General features: G+C 57.7%; 3 protein-coding genes across 19 annotated transcripts in view; 2 read left to right on the top strand and 1 right to left on the bottom strand.

The window, feature by feature from the left end:
- STYXL1 (serine/threonine/tyrosine interacting like 1) overlaps positions 1-6,258 on the top strand; it is a 55,647-nt gene extending 49,389 nt beyond the window's left edge. For 9 of the 12 annotated variants that reach the window (XM_054496567.2, XM_054496561.1, XM_054496562.2 and 6 more), the window contains 2 exons: positions 512-624; positions 5,996-6,258. In XM_054496567.2, the coding sequence (XP_054352542.1) occupies positions 512-624; positions 5,996-6,127 (245 nt within the window). In that variant the 3' untranslated portion in view covers positions 6,128-6,258. The remainder of the gene's footprint in view (positions 1-511; positions 625-5,995) is intronic. The other 3 variants (XM_054496570.2, XM_063668203.1, XM_054496569.2) reach the window with 2 other exon arrangements.
- A 535-nt stretch (positions 6,259-6,793) lies between these two features.
- TMEM120A (transmembrane protein 120A) lies at positions 6,794-15,044 on the top strand. Of its 3 annotated transcripts, none has more exons than XM_054496559.2 (14): positions 6,794-6,895; positions 6,985-7,163; positions 7,543-8,094; positions 10,023-10,141; positions 10,320-10,436; positions 13,286-13,345; positions 13,487-13,582; positions 13,662-13,751; positions 13,855-13,920; positions 14,019-14,080; positions 14,225-14,317; positions 14,433-14,497; positions 14,603-14,671; positions 14,746-15,044. In XM_054496559.2, exons 3-14 carry the CDS (start codon positions 8,014-8,016, stop codon positions 14,857-14,859), a joined length of 1,032 nt encoding a protein of 343 aa, XP_054352534.1. In that variant the 5' UTR covers positions 6,794-6,895; positions 6,985-7,163; positions 7,543-8,013; the 3' UTR covers positions 14,860-15,044. The 3 variants fall into 3 exon arrangements, with proteins under 3 accessions (XP_054352534.1, XP_054352533.1, XP_063524271.1); XM_054496558.2 differs by having other exon boundaries at positions 7,548-8,094; XM_063668201.1 differs by having other exon boundaries at positions 6,985-8,094.
- A 125-nt stretch (positions 15,045-15,169) lies between these two features.
- LOC129041192 (NADPH--cytochrome P450 reductase) overlaps positions 15,170-22,162 on the bottom strand; it is a 71,471-nt gene continuing 64,478 nt past the window's right edge. For all 4 annotated transcript variants that reach the window (XM_054496555.2, XM_063668200.1, XM_054496556.2 and 1 more), the window contains exons 5-16: positions 21,403-21,552; positions 20,712-20,836; positions 20,323-20,412; positions 19,594-19,692; positions 18,320-18,436; positions 18,091-18,209; positions 17,045-17,226; positions 16,797-16,946; positions 16,165-16,435; positions 15,946-16,091; positions 15,778-15,860; positions 15,170-15,686 (exon numbers count right to left, since the gene is read on the bottom strand). In XM_054496555.2, coding sequence (XP_054352530.1) covers positions 15,542-15,686; positions 15,778-15,860; positions 15,946-16,091; positions 16,165-16,435; positions 16,797-16,946; positions 17,045-17,226; positions 18,091-18,209; positions 18,320-18,436; positions 19,594-19,692; positions 20,323-20,412; positions 20,712-20,836; positions 21,403-21,552 — 1,677 coding nt within the window. In that variant the 3' untranslated portion in view covers positions 15,170-15,541. The remainder of the gene's footprint in view (positions 15,687-15,777; positions 15,861-15,945; positions 16,092-16,164; positions 16,436-16,796; positions 16,947-17,044; positions 17,227-18,090; positions 18,210-18,319; positions 18,437-19,593; positions 19,693-20,322; positions 20,413-20,711; positions 20,837-21,402; positions 21,553-22,162) is intronic.

Consider the following 22,162-nt stretch of genomic DNA (forward strand, 5'->3'; position numbering starts at 1 on the left):
TCTCAACAAAGAAAGAAGGAAAGGAGAGGAGAGGAGTAGAGAGGAGAAGGGGAAAGGAGAGGAGAGGAGGAGGGGACAGAAAGGAAAGGAAGTAACTTGCCCAAGCCCCATGGCCAGTGAGTGGCAGTCAGGATTGGCACTCAGGCTACACTGGCTCTGTCAGCTCCTGACTGTTTTTGGGATGATGATGGTCCTGTCTGCCCCATACTGGGAGGCCAGTTGGTAGAAGAGCTTCCTGGGCTAGAAGCCTGGAGTTCAGGAGAAGGTCTTTGCCTGGTGATGCTGGTTGCCCAGGCATGATTCTCTGGAACTTCCAGCCAGGTCTGAGGGTTGCCCACTTGCTAGACAATGAAATGGGCTCCCAGAGAAATCATGGGACTTGCCGAGGTCATGTGGGCTGGTCTTGAACTCATGCTTGGACCACGGGCCCATGGAGGCCAGTGTCTGACAGCAACCCAGGCCCACAGGGAGGAGGGCCAGGCATGACCCAGCCCCCCACTTCTTTTTGCAGAAATTCACCTTTACCTTGGCTCTGTCATTCTGATCTTTTCCACCCAAGGTATCAGCCGCAGTTGTGCTGCCATCATAGCCTACCTCATGCATAGTAACGAGCAGACCTTGCAGGTACGCGTTCCGCGGGCCAGGCTCGCACCACGGCCACCCCGTGGGAGGTGGGTTCAGAGTGCAACCTGGGAGGAGTGGGGCCCCGGCACTGCTTTGGGAGGAAGAATCCCAGATAACTCCAAGTCTAGGGTGCTCCCCAGCCTGCGTCACCCGAGGGTAAGGCCCCAGTGTTGCAGGCTTGAGGCCTGAGGCTGGATACGCAGGGCTGGCCCAGGGACTCAGGCCAGGTCAGCCTGTCCTGCAGCCCCCTCGGCGTGGCCCCCACTGCTGTCAGGCTGTCCACCTGTGTCTGTTTGGTGTTGCCCAAGGGAGAACTGCTTGGAGTCCCAGAGCTGCAGCACAGGCGCCCACCCACTCCCGTCTATCTCCCTGTACCTTGGGCGCAGGGTCCAGAGAAGAGAGGGAAGCAGGGACCCATCGCAGCAAACCCAGGCGGAACTCGGGGCTCCTAACTCACAGCACCTTTCTCGGGGGCTGCCCTGCCTGTCACAGCCTGTTCGTGATCCTCAGAGGGCTTGATAGGACCTACAAAGCCCCAACATTTGCCCAGGGATGTTTTTGGGGGAAGGAGAGGGACAAAGAATAAAACTCATTGGCCAGTGGCTTCGGTTGTCACCCCCGTGTGCACTTTGGGGGTGAAGTTGTAGGCTACAAAGTCCTTTTTTTGAGATGGAATCTTGTTCTGTTGCCCAGGCTGGAGTGCAGTGGTGCAATCTCCACCTCCTGGGTTCAAGTGATTCTTGAACCTCCACTGCAACCTCTGCGTCCTGGGTTCAAGCGATTCTCCTGTCTCAGCCTCCCTAGTAGCTGGGATTACAGGTCCGTGTCACCACGCCCGGCTAATTTTTGTATTTTTAGTAGAGACAGGGTTTCACCATCTTGGCCAGGCTGGTCTTGAACTCCTGACCTCAGGTGATCCACCCGCCTTGGCCTCCTGGGATTATAGGCTTGAGCCTCTATGCCTGGCCTAGAAAGTCTTGGAGATCCAGGAATTCTGCTCCTGGGTGTGTGCCCAAAAGAAGTGGAAGCAGGCTGGGCGTGGTGGCTCACACCTGTAATCCCAGCACTTAGGGAGGCTGAGGTGGGTGGGTCACTTGAGCTCAGGAGTTTGAGATCAGCCTGGGCAACATGGCAAAATCCTGTCTCTACAAATAATACCAAAATTAGCTGGGTGTGGTGGTGCATACCCGTAGTTCCAGCTACTTGGGAGGCTGAGATAGGAGAATGGCTTGAACCTGGGAGGTGAAGGCTGCAGTGGGCTGTGATCATACCACCGCACTCCAGCCTGAGCAACAAAGCTAGACGCTGTCTCAAAGAAAAAGAAAAAAATCAATTTCAATGCCTTTAAACTTCCAGGAGTACCTTTGTCTTTTAAAAACCTTCAAATAATAACAAAACTCCAGAGGCACTATAATAACTAACATTGACTCCTACCTGCCTGGTAAGTGTTTCTATGTCATTAAAACACCTTCACAATGACCCGGTGGCATAGCTATTGCTATTATCCCCATTTTTTTGGAGGCCTGGAGAGGACAGGTACTTTGCCCTGAGCCCCAGAGCTGTAAATGGCAAAGCTGGAATCCAAAGCCGGATGGCCCAGCTGGAGAGTCTGGGCTTTCAACAGGGCCCTGAGGCGGCAGGGAGAATGCTGGCCTTGCAGCCTGAAGGGTGTGGCCTGGGCACTGCCCCTTAGTACATGTGACCTGAGAACACCCCTTCACCCTTCTGTCCCTTCAGTGGGTAGAATGAGGTCGACAGCACCTGTCTCTCCTGCCTGCTGCATTTGCTGTGAGAGTCCCAGCAGATGCTTTGTGGGCTGGAAGGGGGATGTGTGGAGTGGCGGTGGGGGATGGGTGGTTTATGATTCTTCCTCCAGGGCCTGTTCTGACCCAGCGAGGACATAGTAAACCTTACAACTGCACAGCTCTGCCCCTCACACCACTTAAAAAAAATTGTGGTTTCTCACGCCTGTAATCCCAGCATTGTGGGAGGCCAAGGTGGGCAGATCACCTGAGGTCAGGAGTTCAAGACCAGCCTGGCCAACATAGTTGAAACCCCCTCTACTAAAAATACAAAAATTAGCCGGGCACAGTGGTGCGTGCCTGTAATCCCAGCTACTCCAGAGGCTGAGGCAGGAGAATCGCTAGAAGCTGGGAGGCAGAGGCAGCAGTGAGCCGAGATTGCACCATTGTACTCCAGCTTGGGTGACAAGAGCAAAACTCTGTCTCAAAAAAAAAAAAAAATATATATATATATATATATATGTGTATATATATATATATATATATGTGTATATATATATATATATGTGTATATATATGTGTGTATATATATATATGTGTGTATATATATATGTGTGTATATATATATGTGTGTATATATATATGTGTATATATATATGTGTGTGTATATATATATATATATACACACACACACACACACACATATACATACACAACAAAAAATTTACCATCTTAACTATTTTAAAATGTATAGCTTAGGAGCATTAAGTACATTCACATTATTGTGCAACTAATCTCCCAAACTTTTCCATCTTGCAAACCTGAAACAGCAACTCTTTACTTTCCCCTCTTCATTGCCCCATGGGAACCACCATTCTACTTTCTGTCTCTGTGAATTTGACTACTCTAGGTACCTTATATAAGTTACTTCCTTTTAAGGCTGAATAATATTCCATTATATGTGGAATTCACCAATAAACCCATCTAGGCTGGGTGCTTTCTGTTTTGGAAGGTCACTAATTATTGATTCAATTTATTATTGTTATTTTATTTATTTATTTTTGAGATGGAGTCTCGCTCTGTCACCCAGGCTGGAGTGCAGTGGCATGATCTTGACTCACTGCAAGCTCTGCCTCCTGGGTTCATGCCATTCTCCTGTCTCAGCCTCCCGAGTAACTGGGACTACAGGCACCCGCCACCACTCAATTTCTTTAATATATGTAGGCCTATTCAGATTGTCTGTTTCTTCTTGTGTGAGTTTTGGCAGATTGTGTCTTTCAAGGAATTGATCAGTCACATTTGTGGATAGGAATATTCTTTTTAATGTCTGTGGGATCTGTAGCAATGTCTTCTCTTTCACTTCTGATGTTAGTAATTTGTGTCTTCTCTTTAAGTTAGCCTGGCTAGAGGTGTATCGATTGTATTGATCTTTTCAAAGAACCGGCTTTTGGTTTTTTTTATTTTCTCTATTGATTTCCTGTTTTCAATTTCATTCTTTTGCATAGCATATCTAGTTTTCCTAGCACCATTTGTTGAAATAACTGTCCTTTCCCCCCATTGAATGGTCTTGGCATACTATCAAAAATTCCTTGACAGGCCCGGTGCAGTGGCTCACACCTGTAATCCCAGCAGGTTGGGAGGCAGAGGTGGGCGGATCACCTGAGGTCAGGAGTTTGAGACTAGCCTGGCCGACATGGTAAAACCTCATCTCTACTAAAAATACAAAAATGAGCCAGGCGTGGTGGCACATGCCTGTAATCCCAGCTACTTGGGAGGCTGAGGCACAAGGATCACCCAGGAGGCGGAAGTTGCAGTAAGCTGAGATTGCACAATTGCACTCCAGCCTGGGCAACAGAGTGAGACTCAGTCTCAAAAAAAAAAAAAAAAAAAAAAAAAAAAAAAAAAAAAAAATGCTTGACCATATATGTAAGGGTTTATTTCTAGGCTAGGCTGGCTATTCTATTCCACTGGTCTCTTTGTCTTCATGTCCATACCATACTGTTTTGATTACTGTAGCTTTGTTAGACTAAGGTTTGAAATCAGGAAGTGTGAGACCTACAACTTTGTTCTTTTTAAATATTTTTTATGGGGTCCTTTGAGATTCCATATGAATTTTAGGATGGATTTTTCTATTTCTACAAAAAATGTTGTTGGGATTTTGATAGGAATTGCCTTAAACCTGTGGATTGCTTTGAGTTGTATTGGCATCTTAATATTAAGCTTTCCAACCCATGAACACAGGATGTTTTTTCATTTGTTTGTGCCTTTAATTTCTTTCAGCACTGTTTTGCAGTTTTCAGTGTACAAGTCTTTTGCCTCCTTGGTTAAATATTTTCTTTTTGATGCTACTGTAAATGGAATTGTTTTCTTAATTTCCTTTTTGAATTGTTTATTGTTAGTATATAGACATGCAACTAATTTTTGCATGTTGGTTTTGTATCCTGCAACCTTGCTGAATTTATTAGCAGTGTGTGTGTGTGTCTTGTGTGTGTGTGTAATCTTTAGGGTTTTCTACATATGAAAGCATGTCATCTTCAAACCAGAGGTAAGGTTACTTCTTCTTATCCAATGTAGATGCCTTTTATTTCTTTTTCTTGCCTCATTGTTCTGGCTAGGACTTCTAGGACTATGTTGAACAGAAGTGATGAAAGCAAGCACCCTTGCCTTGTTCCTGATCTTAGAGGAAAAACTTTATCTTTCGCCATTGAGTGTGATGTTAGCTGTGGGCTTCTCATATATGGCCTTTATCAGGTTGACATCACTTCCTTCCTTTTTTTTTTTTTTTTTTTTTTGAGACAGAGTCTTGCTCTGTCACCCAGGCTGGAGTGCAGTGGTGCAATCTCGGCTTGCTGCAACCTCCGCCTCCCAGGTTCAAGCGATTTTCCTGCCTCAGCCACCCAAGTAGCTGGGATTACAGGCATGTGCCACCATACCTGGCTAATTTTTGTATTTTTTTAATAGAGACGGGGTTTCGCCACATTGGCCAGGCTAGTCTCGAACTCCTGACCTCAGGTGATCCACCCGTCTCTGCCCCCCAAAGTGCCAGGATTACAGGCATGAGCCACCGTGCCTGGCCATTTCCTTCTGTTCCTAGTTTCAGGCACCATTCTTGCCTTTCCCTTTTTCCTTTGTCCTCAATCCAGATGGAGACCAGGTGCTCACCATCCTTCATGCAGCAACCCTTCCTGTACTTTAAGGTGGATGCCTGAAGGGGAGCGGGGGGCAGCTTGAATTTTCCTTCTTCAGAGAATTTGCCCGCAATTCTCTTCCTGATTCCATTAATTTGTCCAGTCACAATGCAAACCTTTGTTGAGACTGCGCTAGGCTTGGCATAGTGTTTGCCATCCACAGGTGGTTTCATGTATGTTGTCTTAATCTTCCCAGAAGCTGTTTGAAATGGGAAATTGTCACCAGATTTAGAAGCAGAGGGGCTTGCCCAAGGCAGAGTCAGCTCCCATGACTCCCAGCACTGATGCGTTCATGCCAGGCTGCCCTGTTTCTGCGTCCAGCCCTTAAGCCGTGTTGCTGGCACTGTGCAAGTGCCTCCTGTCTCTGAAAGCTGTCTCTGATCCAAGTGGAAAGGGCCCAGGACCAATCCTGAAGTTCACTTTCTGTCTTTGTATTCATAGAGGTCCTGGGCCTATGTCAAGAAGTGCAAAAACAACATGTGTCCAAATCGGGGATTGGTGAGTCAGCTGCTGGAATGGGAGAAGACTATCCTTGGAGATTCCATCACAAACATCATGGATCCGCTCTACTGAACTTCTCCGTGGCCCACTGAAGGGTACTGAAGAGCCTCGCCTGGGGGCATTTTGTGGGTGGAGGGCCAGAGTGTGTATACCCAGGCTTGTCTGGAAGGAGAAGGCCTTTGCTGCCTGAAAGTCTCATGTCAGCCTCCTGTACTGATTCTTCCCAAGTGCCTGTTCACACCACCTAGCTGATGCGCCCTGCTCAGGCTCACCAAGAACCCGCATCCCTGAGGTATCGTGGGCCATCCCAACTGCACCCCTGAGGCTGCCTCTGGAAGAGCATCTGGCTGCTAGAGCAGCTGCCCTGCATCCCCCTGGTGACTTAGACCCTTTGGAGGCTGCCTGGGGGTACCCAGAGGTTGCCTGTGTTGGTTCACAGAGGATGTCACAATAGCCACCAATAGGCAGTCCCCTAGTCCCAGAGATACCAAGCCCAGCCTTGTCTAGCCCCCAGGCTCCTAGAATGGGATCACACCCTTGCCTCATCCCCAGTGCTTCCTGCCATCCACCGCCTGAAACAGATTTTCTTTCCCTGCTCCCCACTCATTTCTGCCTGGCTGTGTTCACCAAGGAGAGATGCTCACCCCCTCCCCCATCTCCCTATCCACGTTTCTAGAAATTCTTAAGGTCTTAAAAGTTTTCCTTTTTTTACCCCCTTTCCTTTTTTTCGGAGGCACGGTCTTGCTGTGTCTCTCAGGCTGGAGTGCAGTGGCACAATCATGGCTCATTGCAGCCTCAACTTCCCTGGGCTCAAGTGATCCTCCCACCTCAACCTCCTGAGTGAGTAGCTGGGAATGCAAGCATGCACCATCACACCTGGCTAACTTATTTTTACTTTTGTAGAAACAGGGTCTTGCTCTGTTGCCTAGGCTGGTCTCGAACTCCTGGGCTCAAGTGATCCTCCAGCCTCGGCCTCCCCAAAGTGCTGGGATTACAGATGTGGGCCACGGCACCCAGTTGGAAGTTGTTTTCCGAATGCACTTCTCCAAAGCTGGCAGCACCCACAGAACAAACTGGGTATCAGGAGACGGCACAGACTAGGGGACTGGTAGGGGATTAGGATGTCCATCCATGCAGGGTCTTCCCCAAGTCCATTCGGCAACCATTCCCAGCCACCACGTGGGTGGGGCTGGGAACAGAGAGATGAATGCCGTCCCACCACCTAGCGCGCTCTGTGGAGGGATGGGGGTGGGGGGGGGGGGTGGGGGATTCCCCTCAACAGAAGGGCAGGCCTTCAAGGAGGAGTGGGGTTTTGCCAGAGGGGGAACGGCTTTACACGCAGCCCTGGCTTTCCTCAGGGTTTGAGTTGGGACAGAGCCCGGGATGGCTGCAGAGCTCCAATTAGGGACCTCCTGGTAGGCAGGACACAGCCGTTGGAAAGTTTTAAGCATGAACATGATGGGTAATCAGCCTTGTGTTTTGGGAAGGGCAGTCCGGTGGCCGCGAGAAGGGACAGTGGAAGTGAGGCAGGGAGAAAGGAGGCCGCTGTAAAAATCCAAGCGAGAAGCAGCTCTAACTCCCTTCCCCAAAGAGGCTCAGCTTCCCAAGGACGAAAATGTTGCAGGCAGGTGTCACCTCCCTGGACCTTGGTTTGCTCTCAGCATGACGGGCGAGAGCCCTGTTGGCTGCACCACGCGGCTGGCACAGTCAGTGCAGTCCAGCCCCGGGGGCTGTAGCCGTCCGAGTCCCGGTCCAGGCCGCGAGTCCCGGGGATAGCAACCGCCCTTGCATGCAGCCCCGCCCCTGCCCCGGATTGGCTGGGGTGGGGGGCGTGGCATTTTCCCATTGGTGCCCGTGTCGGCGCGAGCCCGGAAGCGGGCGGGGGCGGTGGCGGAGGAGCCTCGGATGTGCCGGGGTTGCTGCGCCGTCCTCCACTACTGGCTCCTGGCGCTGCAGCCATGCAGCCCCCGCCCCCGGGCCCGCTGGGCGACTGCCTGCGGGACTGGGAGGATCTACAGCAGGACTTCCAGAACATCCAGGTTAGCGCCGCTGCGGACGCCCCGGTCGCCCCCGAGCCGCGTCTCGCTGGCTCAGGGTCAAGGGTCGGGCAGCCCTGGGTCAGGCAGCGGGGAGCTAAGGGTCAGGGGTCGGAGCCCTGGCGTCACTGCCGAGGGGGGCGAGGCCCCGGGTCCTGGTGTCCACTGCCACCACCTCCAGTGTCCGGGAACCCCGGCGGGACCCCACCACACTGGGCGACCTCGGCTTCCAATGAGGGCATTGGAAAGGGGCCCAGACCCCGACCCCGTCCCTTCCCAGAAGAGAGCGGCCGCCTGAGTCACACACGGGCGGGCCCAGCCTTGGGTCAGCCACTCAGCAGACGCGCAGCGGGCAGCGCCCGAGAGGCAGCCCAGGTCGGGGGAGCAGCGTTTAGGGGGAGTCCTCGGCCTGGATGGGGGGCGCCGCAGGCAGAGGGATACCGCGCGCCGCTGAGGCCTTTAGAAGGAAAGAGGGGACTTGACAGGCCCATGTGGCTGCATCAAGGAGAACTAGGGGAGGGGTGGGAGGGGTGGTGGGCGGGGCCAGGCCCCGCCGGGACGCCCTGGCCTGGCAGAGATCAGAGTCCCTCCGAGGCCAGTGGAAAGCTACGGCAGGAATTGTCTGGACTGAGCTCCCCGGGGCCACTGTGGCTGTTCTGTCCAGAGGCCAGGGAGGAGGAGGCTGTTGGCCTCATCCAGGCAGGGAAGAGGGTGGTGGCTGTGGGTGGGCAGAAGTGGCACGTGCTGGGGCCCGAGGGGGCGTGGTGACCCCTCTTGGGCATGAGAAACAAGATCCAGAGAGAATAGAGCCTTGGCCAGCCGATGGCTTGGTTAGCCCTTCGCCTCTCCTGGACCGGTTCCAACCGCTTCCTGTGGGAAACCCAGCTGCCCCTGGCCCTGCCAAGCCCCCTGCCATTGGTGCTTCTCCCCAGAGACTGAGCAGACCCAGTCTCCCCGCCTGGCTGCCGCTGTCCTGGCCACAGCCCCTGCTTGGCTCTCCTCAGACTACTCCTTGCCCCATCTCTAGGCTGCGCCTTCTTGAGACTCACCTACCAGGGCAAAGTGCTCGGGGAAGCCTTGGGCCAAAGGTGCTGGGGGAAGGGAGTGGGGCTGGCCTTAGGGCAGGAGGCTCTAGGGCTGAAACCTGATGACCTTTAACCTGGGAAGAAGATGTCAGGGATTCCTGAGAACCTGAGTTCCTCCTGTACTGGAAGGCTAAATAGGCAGGAGGAGCTGAGAGGATAGAGGGGTGGCTCTGGGCTGCCTGCTTGGTCCAGAAGGTGGCCCTGGGGGCCTAAGCTCCAGACTCAAGGTAGGAAAAAGAGAGTCTGTCCTTGTAGGGTGGGGACAACTAGCAGATGGGCTGAGACTAAGAAAACCTTGGCTGGGCGCGGTGGCTTATGCCTGTAATCCCAGCACTTTAGGAGGCCGAGGCAGGCGGATCACCTGAAGTCAGGAGTTCAAGACCAGCCTGGCCAACATGGTGAAACCCTGTCTCTACAAAAATATAAAAATTAGCTGGGCATGATGGCGGGTGCCTGTAATCCCACCTACTTGGGAGGCTGAGGCAGAAGAATGGTTTGAACCCGGGAGCCGGAGGTTGGAGTGAGCTGAGATCGTGCCGTTGCACTTCAGCCTGGGTGACAGAACAAGACTGTCTCAAAAAAAAACACACAAAAAACAAAAACACCTAGTCTGTTTCTGGGGGAGGGGTGCTGTGGGGGTCTCTGGGCTCGCAGGAGGACACCCAGGTCCTTGCCTGCCTTGGGGAGACAGCCACCTCATCCCTGGGCAGGCACAGTTCTACCTCCTTTCCCGCTGAGCGAGACCCTCCCAGCAGCCCTGGGGGAGCCGGAGCCCCACGTCTTGCCTGCAGGCTCTGGCTCAGTGGCTCCCTAACTGGCCTGAGCTTTCTCCCCTCCGGCCCCCAGGAGACCCATCGGCTATACCGCCTGAAGCTGGAGGAGCTGACCAAACTTCAGAACAACTGCACCAGCTCCATCACGCGGCAGAAGAAGCGGCTCCAGGAGCTGGCCCTTGCCCTGAAGAAGTTAGGACCCCCTACCCCACCCGCCATGGGCTGAGTGTGGGGTGCGAGGGCTGGCGCTGTGAGGCCCTGGGCACCGCTCCTCCCCTCTCTGGGCCGTGTTTGCCCTTCTGCCCCTGTGGGAGTCAGGGAGGACACTCGGGAGTCCTCTTGCCCTGACTGTTCCTGGCCTTACCCGCAGATGCAAACCCTCCCTCCCAGCAGAGGCCGAGGGGGCTGCACAGGAGCTGGAGAACCAGATGAAAGAGCGCCAAGGCCTCTTCTTTGACATGGAGGCCTATTTGCCGAAGAAGAACGGGTAAGGGCCCCCACCGCCGCCCCCAGCTCAGTTCCCAGCCACTCCTGAAGCCGGCTGCTGCCTCCTCTCGGTCATTATAGTCAGCACATGTTCTCTGGGCCCAGTACAGGCTGAGCAATGAGGCCCGGTGCTGACTTCAGGGGAGACACCTGGCTGAGAGTGACATTTCACTGTCATAGGTGCTTCGTAGCATGGGGAATGTGGTGGCACAGTGAGGGACACCTGACCCAGTCCAGGAGGTCGCAGAAGGCTTCCTGGATTAGGGGATGGGTGGGCTGAGTCTTACAGAATAAAGAGAGTGGGCTGGGCGCGGTGGCTCTCACCTGTAATCTCAGCACTCTGGGAGATGGAGGTGGGAGGATCACTTGACCTCAGTTCAAGACCAGTCTGGGTGACATACTGAGACCCTACATCTCTATTTATTGAAAAAGAACAAATAGGCTGGGTGCGGTGGCTCATGCCTGTAATCCCAGCACTTTTTTGGGAAGCCAAGACAGATCGCTTGAGTTCAGGAGTTCAAGACCCGCCTGGGTAACATGGTAAAACCCATCTCTACTAAAAATACAAAAATTAGCCGGGCATTGTGGCATGCGCCTGTAATCCCAGCTACTCGGGAGGCTGAGACAGGAGAATCACTTGAACCCGGGAGGCGGAGGCTGCAGTGAGCCGAGATCGCTCCACTGCACTGTAGCCTGGGCAACAGAGTGAGACTCTGTCTTGAAAAATAAATAAGTAAATAAATAAAAATGAGGCAGACACATGGACTGAGGGCGAGAGGTAGCAGCAGGTGGACAGGCCATGAGCAGAACTTGTAGTGGCCAGAGCTCGGGGAGGGAGGTGAGAGGGAGCGAAGAGACCAGAGGCTTTGCTGGGCTGCAGCACTTGCCTTGAGCCCAGTAGGCGGGCGGGGGCGGTGGAATGTGCACTTGGAAAGGCCAGCAGCTGTCACCCAGGAGGACGGACACCCCCCGGTGAGCAAAAAATCTCAGCAGAGGCTGCAGGCAGGGAGATAGCTGGAAGAGGGCGTGGCCCAGAAGGCAGGGAGAAAAGAGTGTCAGTAGCCTGGGGTCAGTCCTGTGATAAGGAAGGGGCTGCGCTTCCTGGAAGTCGGGTCATCTTGGCAGAACCATTTGGTGGAACAGGGTGGATGTTGATCTTGGGGATGATAGAAGAGCCAAGGAAGGGAGACAGCCAAGTCTAGGAGACTTTTTTTTTTTTTTTTTTTTTTTTGAGACAGAGTCTCACTCTGTCGCCAGGCTGGAGTGCAGTCGCGTGATCTCGGCTCACTGCAACCTCTGTCTCCGTGGTTCAAGCGATTCTCCTGCCTCAGCCTCCGGAGTAGCTGGGATTACAGGCACCCGCCACCACACCCAGCTAATTTTTGTATTTTTAGTAGAGATGGGGTTTCACCATGTTGGTCAGGCTGGTCTCGATCTTCTGACCTCATGATCCAACCACCTCGGCCTCCCAAAGTGCTGGGACTACAGGTTTGAGCCACCGCGCCCAGCCCTTTGGGAGACTTTTTAGAGCTTGGCTGTGAGTGGAGGGAGAGAATTAGGAACTAGGAACTGGAAATTAGCACCGGGTTGAGAGGCAGCTACTGCCTGTTTGCAGGGTTACTTTGCCTCTGGGAAGACTCGAGCACATCCACCTGCTGAGAAGAGGGGCCGAGAGGGGAAAGACCCAGGAGAAGGGCAGGGGGTGATGGAGGGAAGCCCCGGGACAGCGAGAAGGGCTAGTGGGGGATGGAGGGCGCAGAGACGAGGGTGAGGAGTGCTCCCGGCTCAGTGCTCCCCACAGAGCAGAAGTTAGGCTGTCTTCTCTGCAATGTTGCAGGTGGGGCCTGAGGTGGGAGGAGACAGGATAGAGGGTTTCAGGGAGAGGCTGTGGAGAGGCCAGTGCTGGGAACCAGACGGGAGCTGAGTGGGGACACATCCGCAGCCTCGTGGGTTGGCAGTGGAGGCTGGAGCTGGCCTGCTTGGGGAGCACTGTGCCGGGAGCACCCTGTAGAGGGAGAAGCATGGCTGCCCCGGAAGCTCTTAGTGGCCTTGGGCAAATTGCCTAACCATGCTGAGCTTCTTGACTGGGAGCAAGAGCCCATGTGTCTGGGGCAGGTGCTGAGAAAGTGACCGTGACTTTGCTGTCACCTCTTTGAGTGTCTCTGGCAGAGAAGGGCAAGATGATCTCAGTTGGTGGGTGTGGAGGCTGGACATGAAGGGGATTGGCAAAAAAGTGGTGGAGTTGGCGGGTGGCCTGAGGACTCAGCAAGCTCTGATGAGATCTGGGACTGGAGAGCGTGGCGGCCTCGGTGAGGGATAAGGGGGGTTGTGGTGGGAAGAAACGCCCCAGGAGGCTGAGCACTTGGGGTCAGCCCACAGTCAGAGCTCTGAGTTTCTGTTCTGGCCAGATGTGGCCAGGCGTGTGGGTCTCTGAAGTGGAATCCAGTACTGCAGGTTCTGGAGGGGGAGGTGGCAGGGAGCGGGGGAGTAGGTGGTGGCCATTGCACAGGGGAGCAATTGGGGGCAGGGGGACGGCCCTAGCGGGGAGGGAGAGCCGGGTTCTCTTGGTGCCCCGAGGTGGGGAGTTTCAGGCAAGACTCCGGAGATGGGTGAGGGGAAACACTGTTTCCCCCAGGGGTCAGGATTCTGGAGCAGGCGGCGAGGAAAGCTGGGCATGGCAGGGAGTGGGTCTGCAGCCCCCAAGGTCAGAACCCGACGCCAAGGCCCTGAGGAAAGCAGCGGGTGAGGGGGTGGAGTGGTGGCCCAGGCTCTGGCCTGGCAAGCTTGGCTGAGTACCGGTGGCTTCTCTGTCACTCGGGCTTCTCCTCACCCTGCCATCCCCTTCCCTAGATTGTACCTGAGCCTGGTTCTGGGGAACGTCAACGTCACGCTCCTGAGCAAGCAGGCTAAGTAATCAGGCCGGGCCTTCAGCCCGCAACCTCCACCCCTCCACCCGGCCTTCCCCCCAACCCAGCCTTCCCCTCCACCCCCCCACCCCACCCGGCCTTCCCCTCCACCCCCCCACCCATCTCACCGGCCTGCGCCCCCCAGGTTTGCCTACAAGGACGAGTATGAGAAGTTCAAGCTCTACCTCACCATCATCCTCATCCTCATCTCCTTCACTTGCCGCTTCCTGCTCAACTCCAGGTGGGCGTCCCACCCCGGCCGAGGACCCACCCCATCCCCAGTCACTGCAGTACCAACCCTCGGTCCCCTCCCTCCATAGGGTGACAGACGCTGCCTTCAACTTCCTGCTGGTCTGGTACTACTGCACCCTGACCATCCGGGAGAGCATCCTCATCAACAACGGCTCCCGGTGGGCAGGGCGGGCCCTGAGGGAGGGGAGCATGGAATGGGGCGCCAGGACCCTCTGGGAAGCAGGAACAGGCCCTGGGGGTGATGGTTTCTCTCTGCTCCAGGATCAAAGGCTGGTGGGTGTTCCATCACTATGTGTCTACCTTCCTGTCGGGAGTCATGCTGACGTGGTGAGTGGCTGGGCCCCGGCAGGGGCAGGAGCTGGGACAAGGAGGGGATACACGGCGTCCCCAAGGGTCCCCACACTGCCCTCCACTTTCTGTCTTAGGCCCGATGGTCTCATGTACCAGAAATTCCGGAACCAATTCCTCTCCTTTTCCATGTACCAGAGTGAGTGTCCCAGATGTCCGTGCTGAGCCCTGGAGGCACCCGTGGTGGGGGGTGGGGGCAGGGAACCCCCCTGGGCTGGGGGGTCGGGGCAGGGAACTCCCCTTCCGGGCTCAGCCCTGCTCCTCTGTCCTCCGCCCGGCCCAGGCTTCGTGCAGTTTCTCCAGTACTACTACCAGAGCGGCTGCCTCTACCGCCTGCGGGCGCTGGGCGAGCGGCACACCATGGACCTCACTGTGGGTGAGTCGGGCATGGCCCTGGCATCTGGACATTCTCCTTTCCTCCCATCCCGGGTCTGAGTGGTGGCGTCCCCTCTGTCCCTGGCCGTCCTGTGCCCTGACCTTCCTCCCCGCAGAGGGCTTCCAGTCCTGGATGTGGCGGGGCCTCACCTTCCTGCTGCCTTTTCTTTTCTTTGGACACGTAAGTCGTGCCTCTGTGTCCCTGCCTGTCTGTCCGTCCTCTGCGCCGGTTTCGGGCTCGAGCAGGGACTGGGTCTTCTGAGTAAAACGCCTCCTCCCTGCTCAGTTCTGGCAGCTTTTTAACGCACTGACGTTGTTCAACCTGGCCCGGGACCCTCAGTGCAAGGAGTGGCAGGTGAGCCGGGGTCCCTGGAGAGGATGGATGGGGGGCCAGGCCCAGGTCCAGCCCTCACCCTATTCCTCCGGCAGGTGCTTATGTGCGGCTTTCCCTTCCTCCTCCTCTTCCTCGGCAATTTCTTCACCACCCTGAGGGTTGTGCACCAGAAGTTTCACAGTCAGCGGCATGGCAGCAAGAAGGATTGAGGCTGGGCCTTCCCCTGCTGGCCCAGAGGGGCTTCTGTCCTGTGTTGTGGGAGGGGATGGGAGGTGCCCCTCGAGTGTGCGTGTATCAGGGGGTCTCTTCTATTCTCCCTTGGGTTTTATGGGCTCTGTGGGCCCTGAAGGAAGACCTGGGCCCAGTGCCCTCAATAAAGAGAGGCCCAGAGGTGGCCTGAGTGTGTGTGTTCTCCTGGGGGAGGGCAGGGCTGGGTGGCTCCACCACATGGGTTCCTGGGGTCTGAGTTAAGTTGATCCAGGTGGAGGCCCCAGATCTACTCTCACAATACCAGGCAAATACAGAAAACAGAACTTTATTCCAAGGGCCAGAGGTTATTTAAAATTATTTACACTCATTGGAAATCACATGGAGGGGCTGGGCCCAGCTCAGCAGAGAGAAAGAGCCCTTCTGTGCAGCCACCGAGAGCTAGAGGCCTCCAGAGGCGTGGAGCCTGGCACCCCTGTGCTGTGCTGCCTGGGGCCGGTGGACCTCACCTGGCCTGGGGGGGCTGAGGAGGGTGCACCCCAGGCCCGGAGGAGTCTTTGTCACTGGGCCTGCGCCCATGCCAAGGCCAAGCCAAACACGCCCAGGAGACTGCGGGAGGGAGCCAGGAGAGTTGATTACAGGCCGGAGTCTGTGGGGTGGGGTGGGGTGGGGGCAGGCAGGCCCCTAGCTCCACACGTCCAGGGAGTAGCGGCCCTTGGTCATCAGTTTCTTGATGTAGTCCACTGCCTGCGCGTGCTCCATGGCCCCGAGCTCAGCCACGATGTCGTAGAAGGTGTTCTGCACATCCCTGGCCATGTTCCGTGCATCCCTGGGCAGGAAGAAGGGGTGCTGGGGGCTGGGCCAACTGCGGCAGGCCAGGCCTTGTCCTCCCTACCCCCTAGTCCAGTGACCCCACTCACCCACAGACGTAGATGTGGGCGCCGCCTTCGATCAACTTCCACAGGTGCTCTCGGTCTCGCTTTAACAGGTGCTGGACGTAGACCTGGGGCCAAGGGTGGTGCTGTCAGAGGGGGCATTGTGGCCCTGCCAGCCTCATGCCCGCCTTCGTGGGTGCCCGCCCGTCTCACCTTGTGGGACTGCTCCCGGGAGAAGGCCACGTTGAGCTGGGTGAGCGCACCGTCCCTGTGGAACTGCGCCAGCTCCTCCCGGTACAGGTAGTCCTCATCTGAGCGGCGGCAGCCGTAGTACAGCAGCGTCTCCCCCACCTCCTTGCCTGCGTGGCAGGGGCCGGGGTGAGCGTGGGACTCCCAGTCGTCACCCCCTCTCCCTCGCGGGACCCCACTCACCCTGCTGTCTCAGCCAGGCCCGCTCCTGGATGAAGCCTATGAAGGGTGCCACCCCGGTGCCGGGGCCCACCATGATGACAGGCGTAGTGGCCTTGAAGGGCAGGCGGAACTGGGACTTGCGCACGAACATGGGCACCAGCGCACGGCCGCCGTTCTCCCCAGCAGGCTCCTTGGCCCGCAGCCAGTTGGTGGCCACACCCTTGTTGATGCGGCCGGCCTTGGTCTCGTACTCCACAACCACTGCACATATGTGCACGGAGTTGGGGTGGACCTGTGGGGAGGGCCATGTGAGCTCCGCCGCCAAGCCAAGGCCCCTGCCGAGCCCCGACCCCGAGTCCCGTTCTGCAGGCCAGCCCCACTCACCCAGGGCCTCTTCCAGCCCACCTGGCACCCAAACCTCAGAGGCCCCCTCCCCAGCGGCTTCCCCGACTGGCTCTGGGGACCGGGGCTGGACAGATGCTGGGAATCTCACAAGCCAGCCCCACTGAGTCCACAGCCTGGGGAGGCATCTGGGGCTGGAACTGTGGCTCAGGGCTCAGCTCTCAGAGCTCCTGAGCCGGCCTTGCACTCTGCGTGCTGTGAGCAGGGCTGGGCCTCCAGCGTGTGGCTGGCAGGGCAGGGCCGGCCCTCACTTTGGAGGATGAGGCGATGGAGTAGTAGCGGGCCTGCAGGCGCGGCAGCAGCTCACACAGGTGGTCGATGGGGGGCCGCAGGGACGGGCAGTCCTGCAGAATGGCCAGGATGTGCCTCCGGGCCTCCACCACCCAGCTCAGGTACAGCTCCTAGGAGACACGGGGGTGAGATGGGGCTGATTGGGGCCCACGGAGCTCGGAGAACGGCGGGGTGAAGGGGCGGAGGTCGCAGGGCCAAGGGGGCGCACCTTGCCCTCGCCGGAGGAGGAGGCCATCTTGCGCAGCAGCTCCTGCTCCGAGGGCTCCGAGGCGTACTGCGCCAGCTCGTACAGCACGTTGGTGCGCGGCGGGTTGGTGATGTCCAGGTAGTAGGTGAGGGCCGTGCGGTAGGACGTGGGGCACGGGAATGGGTGCTTCTTGTTGGACTCCTCTGCGGGGAAGAGACAGGCAGGACTTGGGGTAGGCGGCCGGCTCTGCGGGAACAGGCGCCCCAGCTGGTGCTGGAAACAAGGTCTGCGCTCTCTGATGCCTCCCTGGCCCTGGGGCCAAGTCTGGGGCCTCCAGCCAGACAGGAAGTCCTCATCAGAGGCAGGACCCTGCTAGGGGAGGTGCGGGGGAGCCCCTGCACGCTAACGCACGCGCTGTGCTTTCAGCGCACACAACACTGACACAGCCCCGCCCAGGCTTCCCTCACAGGCGGGTTGCGGAAGCCGATAGTAAGGGCAGCCCTGGAGTGGCGGCTGAGGACCGGCAAGCAGGGGTGGGGCGAGGTGGGCTCGGCCCAGGTCGGTGACCAGTGGGGTCCGGGGGCCTCACAGCGGGAGGCTCAGGCTGGGCAGCCCCACCAGGCCCAGGCAGCCCCGCGCAATGGCTACTGCCACTCGGCACCACTGAGCACCCTTTGGGGGCCTGGGAGGGCTGACTCCTGACTTCAGTGAGGAGGTGGGGGCAGCCCCAGGCCCGCGGAAGTGGGTTGTGGAGCCAGGCCCTCCTTCCCAGCAGGACACAGTGGCCATGGGGGAGCCAGGGCTGCCTCTGCCTCCAGGCCTCAGCACCTCACTCCCTTAAAGGACTATGACAGTGACGGGGTAGGGGGAACCCCGACAGAGAGGGCTAGACCCCTACAGCCACTCCGCCTCCCGTTTGCTTGGGATCCTGTAACCGTGGAGTCTCGGCGCAAGGGCCTCCCAGGCACCAGGGCTTCAGGCCTAAGCAGAAGCTCAACCCAGGGCCTTCCTATAGGCCCAATCCTGCGGCTGCCTGAGCCCGGCAGGGCGCCCTGACTGGCACTCACCATCCAGGTTGTTCAGGGACATGATGACGTCCAGGTCGGCACCCAGGATTTTGCCCAGCTGGTTGACGAGAGCAGAGTCGTTGGCTGGGTATACAGCCACGTGGTCCCCAGATTCATACCTGAAGGGAGATGTGAGGCTCGGGAGGGGCGGAAGGCTGGCCCTGCCCGGGGTCAGGAGGCCCAGAGTGAGGGTTCAGGGGGTGATGGCGGCGATGGCGGCAGCTGGTACCTGATTTTGGAGTCCGAGATGTCCAATTCCAGGTGCATGAGGTGGCGCTCGGTTCCCTGGTTCAGCTTCCGGTTGGTGGTGACTGCAGCCAGGAACGGATTCTTGGCATCAAAGGGGCTGGGTGAGGAGGAGAGAAGCGCAGTGAGTAGCCAGGGCTTTGATCTGAGTCTCCATCTCCAAGGACCCTTCTGGTTGCACAAAGCACAGGGAATCTCAGAGATCTCCATGAGGAAATCTCACCAGTTACATCAAGGGCTCTCCCAGCCCGGTCCAATGCAGTTCTCTTTTTTTTTTTGAGACAGAGTTTCGCTCTGCCACCCAGGCTGGAGTGCAGCAGGGCGATCTCGGCTCACTGCAACCTCCGCCTCCCAGGTTCAAGCAATTCTCCTGCCTCAGCCTCCTGAGCAGCTGGAATTACAGGCGTGTGCCACCATGCCTGGCTAATTTTTATATTTTTACTAGAGACGGGGTTTCACCATGTTGGCCAGGCTGGTCTTGAACTTCTGACCTCAGGTGATTCACCCACCTCGGCCTCCCAAAGTGCTGGGATTACAGCTGTGAGCCACCTCGCCCAGCCCCAATGCGGTTCTCTCTATAGTCCCACCACGTGGGCAGAGCTGGGTCATCAGTGTCTGTTTACAGATGTGGAAACTGAGGCTAGCCCCTAAAAGACCTGTGAGGCCCAAGCTGATGGCCCCACAGGCTGGAAGGTGGCTGGTCCCCAAATGAGGAGCACAGCTCCCCCACCCCCACCGTGGACAAGAGAGAAACTTGCACTCCGGAAAGCCACTGACATGCGGGGCTTCTCACTCCAGCCAGGCTGGGACAGGCCTACAGAAAGCAGGACAGCTGGTCTTGGATGCAGTGGCACGAGGACTTCCCTGGGTGGCTCGGGCAGGAATCTGGGCAGCAACCAGGGGCCAGCAAGGGTACAGAGAGGAACGCCAGGTTTCTCCCCCAAGTCTACCTATGGAGATAGATTCTAAGAAAATGAACCCTTCTGCCAAAGAGGAGCCTAGCCACAGATGCCAATGCGCTGTCCTTGTCGAGAAGTGGGACGTGTCCTGCTGCCCCAGGCAGTGCAGAGTAAGGTGGCTAAGTAAGCTCAGTACAAACTGGGCGAGTGCCAGTCTCCCGCCCCACTCACACCCACTCGTGGCACGGGGTCTGGTGAGAAGGGCCCTGTGGGGATATGGGGATACACAGCAGACTGAGCCTGGGGTGCACCAGTGGCCATAGAGCCGTCTGCCCCAAGCCACACTCCCTCCACTCACGGCTTCTGGTTCTCGTAGCTCTTCAGCCGGCCCATCTCCCCCATGTACACCTTGGCCGCGTCTATGTCCGTGTGGACCACGAGCTCGTACTGGCGAATGCTGGAAAGTGGAGAGCAAGGGTGAGGCCGGGAAGCGGCAGGGGTCAGTCCCAAGAGGGAGGGGTCGGACTGCAGGGGAGACCATGCGTGGCCTTTGGGGCGAGGGCCCAGGTACATACAACAAGAAGCAGGGGAGCCCCTGCTGCAGATGCGCAAGGAGGGCAGGCAAGGGAGCAAGGAGGGAGGCGGCGTGGAGCTGCCGGGGGCCAAAGGCCCAGAGGCCCAGAAGCCGGGGCAGGGCTGGGCAGGCTTCCAGGAGATTCTGGGAGAAGGTAAGGAAGCCCGGGCAGCACCCAGGGGCCACCAAGGGCACCGAGAGGAACATTATGTTTTCGGCCGAGTCTGTGGAGGCAGATTTTAAGGAAATGAGCCCTTTTGCCAAAGTTGAACCTAGCCACAGAGCCCGACGGCTGTGTCCTTGTCGAGAGGCGGGATGCACCCCGTTGCCCCAGGGCAGTGCAGAGCAAGGTGGCAGAGTGAGTGCTTGGCTGGGACCAAGGTCCCTCCTCGACCCTATGACGGAGTGTCTTCTAACCTCGCTGCGACCCACTGCCAGCCCTCATTCCAGGGTAGCTGCCCTCGGCACAGGACTCACCCAGGACACCCACTGCACCTGCGGGCACTCGCTCACCTGGACTCCTCGCCAGTGGCTTCCACCCCAAAGTGCTCGCACACGGCCGGCCAGAACTGCTCTCGCCAGGTGATGAAGTCCTCCTCCAAGCTGGGCCAAGGAGAGGAGATGGGGAGCGGCTCAGGGGAGGCCGATGTGGCAACAGTACCTGGTGCCAGGCACGCCCCGACCCCACCCCATCCCCAAAGCTCAGGACTGTGCACCCTGGGGCGCCCAGCGACATAAACCCAGAGCATCAGGAAGGCTCCAGGGAGTTGGGCAAGCCGAAAAACAGAACTGGCAGGGGCAGGGCAGAGGCTCAGCTGACACAATGGTGTGCGCGCCCCTCACGTTCCACGGCCCCTGCCTAAGCCCGCAGCACTGATCATGGTGGCAGGGTGGGCACTCACTTCCCGTCGTCGTCGCCCAACCCCAGCTCAAAGATGCGCTGGGCGCCGAGCTGCTCCAGCCGCTTGTCCACGTACTTGCCCATGGCATTGAAGTGCTCGTAGGTCTTGTTCCCGAGACCAAACACCTGTGTGGACACAGGGGCCACTCTGAGGCCTGGCCCTCGACCTGACCAGTGGGAGGTACCGTGGGGGCTGGGTGGGAGGCCCCACAGTGCTGGCTGAGCTGCTGGCAACAGCTGCAGGCCTCCGTCCCACCAGGCGCCTTGCACTGTGAGGAACACTGGGCCACTGTAGAGGCTTCATTTGGGTGACCTGCAGCCCACAGCCTGCCCCACCCAGTGCCAGCCTCAACCCACGGGGAAGCAGGGGTAGCCCACCCTCCCCACCGGGCTGGGGCTCCTAGGCCAGGCTCTCCTAGGCCAGGCAGGTCTCAGTCGTCCGGCCAGACCCTTCTTGCCTTTAGTCTCCAGCACCCAATACCCCCTGGAGCCAACTGGGGCTGGGGACAGGGAGGGGACATTCTCGTAGTGTTGGGGTCCAGGGCAGAGGAGAGGGTCTCACAAGCGGCCTGCCCTGGCTGCTGAGGACAGGGTGGGGGTCTGGAGGGCTGCCTTTCAGACACAAGGATCTGGAGTCCCCAGGGAGGCACCGCAGGCCACCGGGAGCCCATAGCAGTCTTTGGGTGACTCACCGCGAACTTGACCCCAGAGAGATCCACGTCCGTCTCCTGCAGCCAGTCGTAGAAGTCCTGGGCATTGTCGGTGGGGTCCCCCTCGCCGTAGGTGGCCATGCAGAAAACCACCAGGGCGTTGTCGATCTCTGGCAGGCTGCTCAGGTCGGCCTGCAGAAACAGGGACAGGACCGCGCCCCGGCCATGACTGAGCCTGTTCAAGGTTCAACCCGCACCAGACAGGGAAGGCCAGGTCCTGCCCAGGGTGGCACCAGGCCAGGGATGTCCGAGTGTCGTGGGATCAGAGAGAAGGAACAACACAGAGGGGCTGGGGAATGGGCATTTGTGCCAGGTGGGCAGGACAAGGTCACCTGTGTTAGGCTGGAGCGGAGAGGATGTGTTTCTAGAGGAAAGTGAAGCTTGGCACAAAAGAGCCATCAGAATGCAGCCTCCTCTGCTGATGCAGGTCTGAGGCCACCCTGGGAACCTCATCATTCCAGGGCTCCCAGGCACCACATGGCCCCGGTGCACACTGATATCTAACTAAACTGTCCATCAACTGCAAATGCAGCCTGGAGATGGCTGTGGGGTGGTGCCCATCACCAAGACCTCGGAGGAGGGGTTTGGGTTTGGTTTGGGAGATGTGGTGGCCGCAAGAAGGGCAGCCGGCGCTCAGGGGAGGGCCAGTCCTGGGGAAAGGACGCCTGGCACGTGGCTGCAACTGCAGGAATGGCCCTTCCTTCAGTCAGCCCGGGCAGGGATGGCACTGACCCTCACGGGA

Source organism: Pongo pygmaeus, chromosome 6, assembly GCF_028885625.2.
Source record: "Pongo pygmaeus isolate AG05252 chromosome 6, NHGRI_mPonPyg2-v2.0_pri, whole genome shotgun sequence".
NCBI classification, from domain to species: domain Eukaryota; kingdom Metazoa; phylum Chordata; class Mammalia; order Primates; family Hominidae; genus Pongo; species Pongo pygmaeus.

What these genes read in the sequence shown, in the direction of transcription:
- TMEM120A (XM_063668201.1), top strand. Translation starts at nt 8,014, where the DNA reads ATGCAGCCCCCGCCCCCGGGCCCGCTGGGCGACTGCCTGCGGGACTGG. An exon ending in TATTTGCCGAAGAAGAACGG is followed by an intron (nt 10,437 to 13,285) that starts GTAAGGGCCCCC and finishes CCCCTTCCCTAG; the next exon opens with ATTGTACCTGAGCCTGGTTC. An exon ending in CTCCTGAGCAAGCAGGCTAA is followed by an intron (nt 13,346 to 13,486) that starts GTAATCAGGCCG and finishes TGCGCCCCCCAG; the next exon opens with GTTTGCCTACAAGGACGAGT.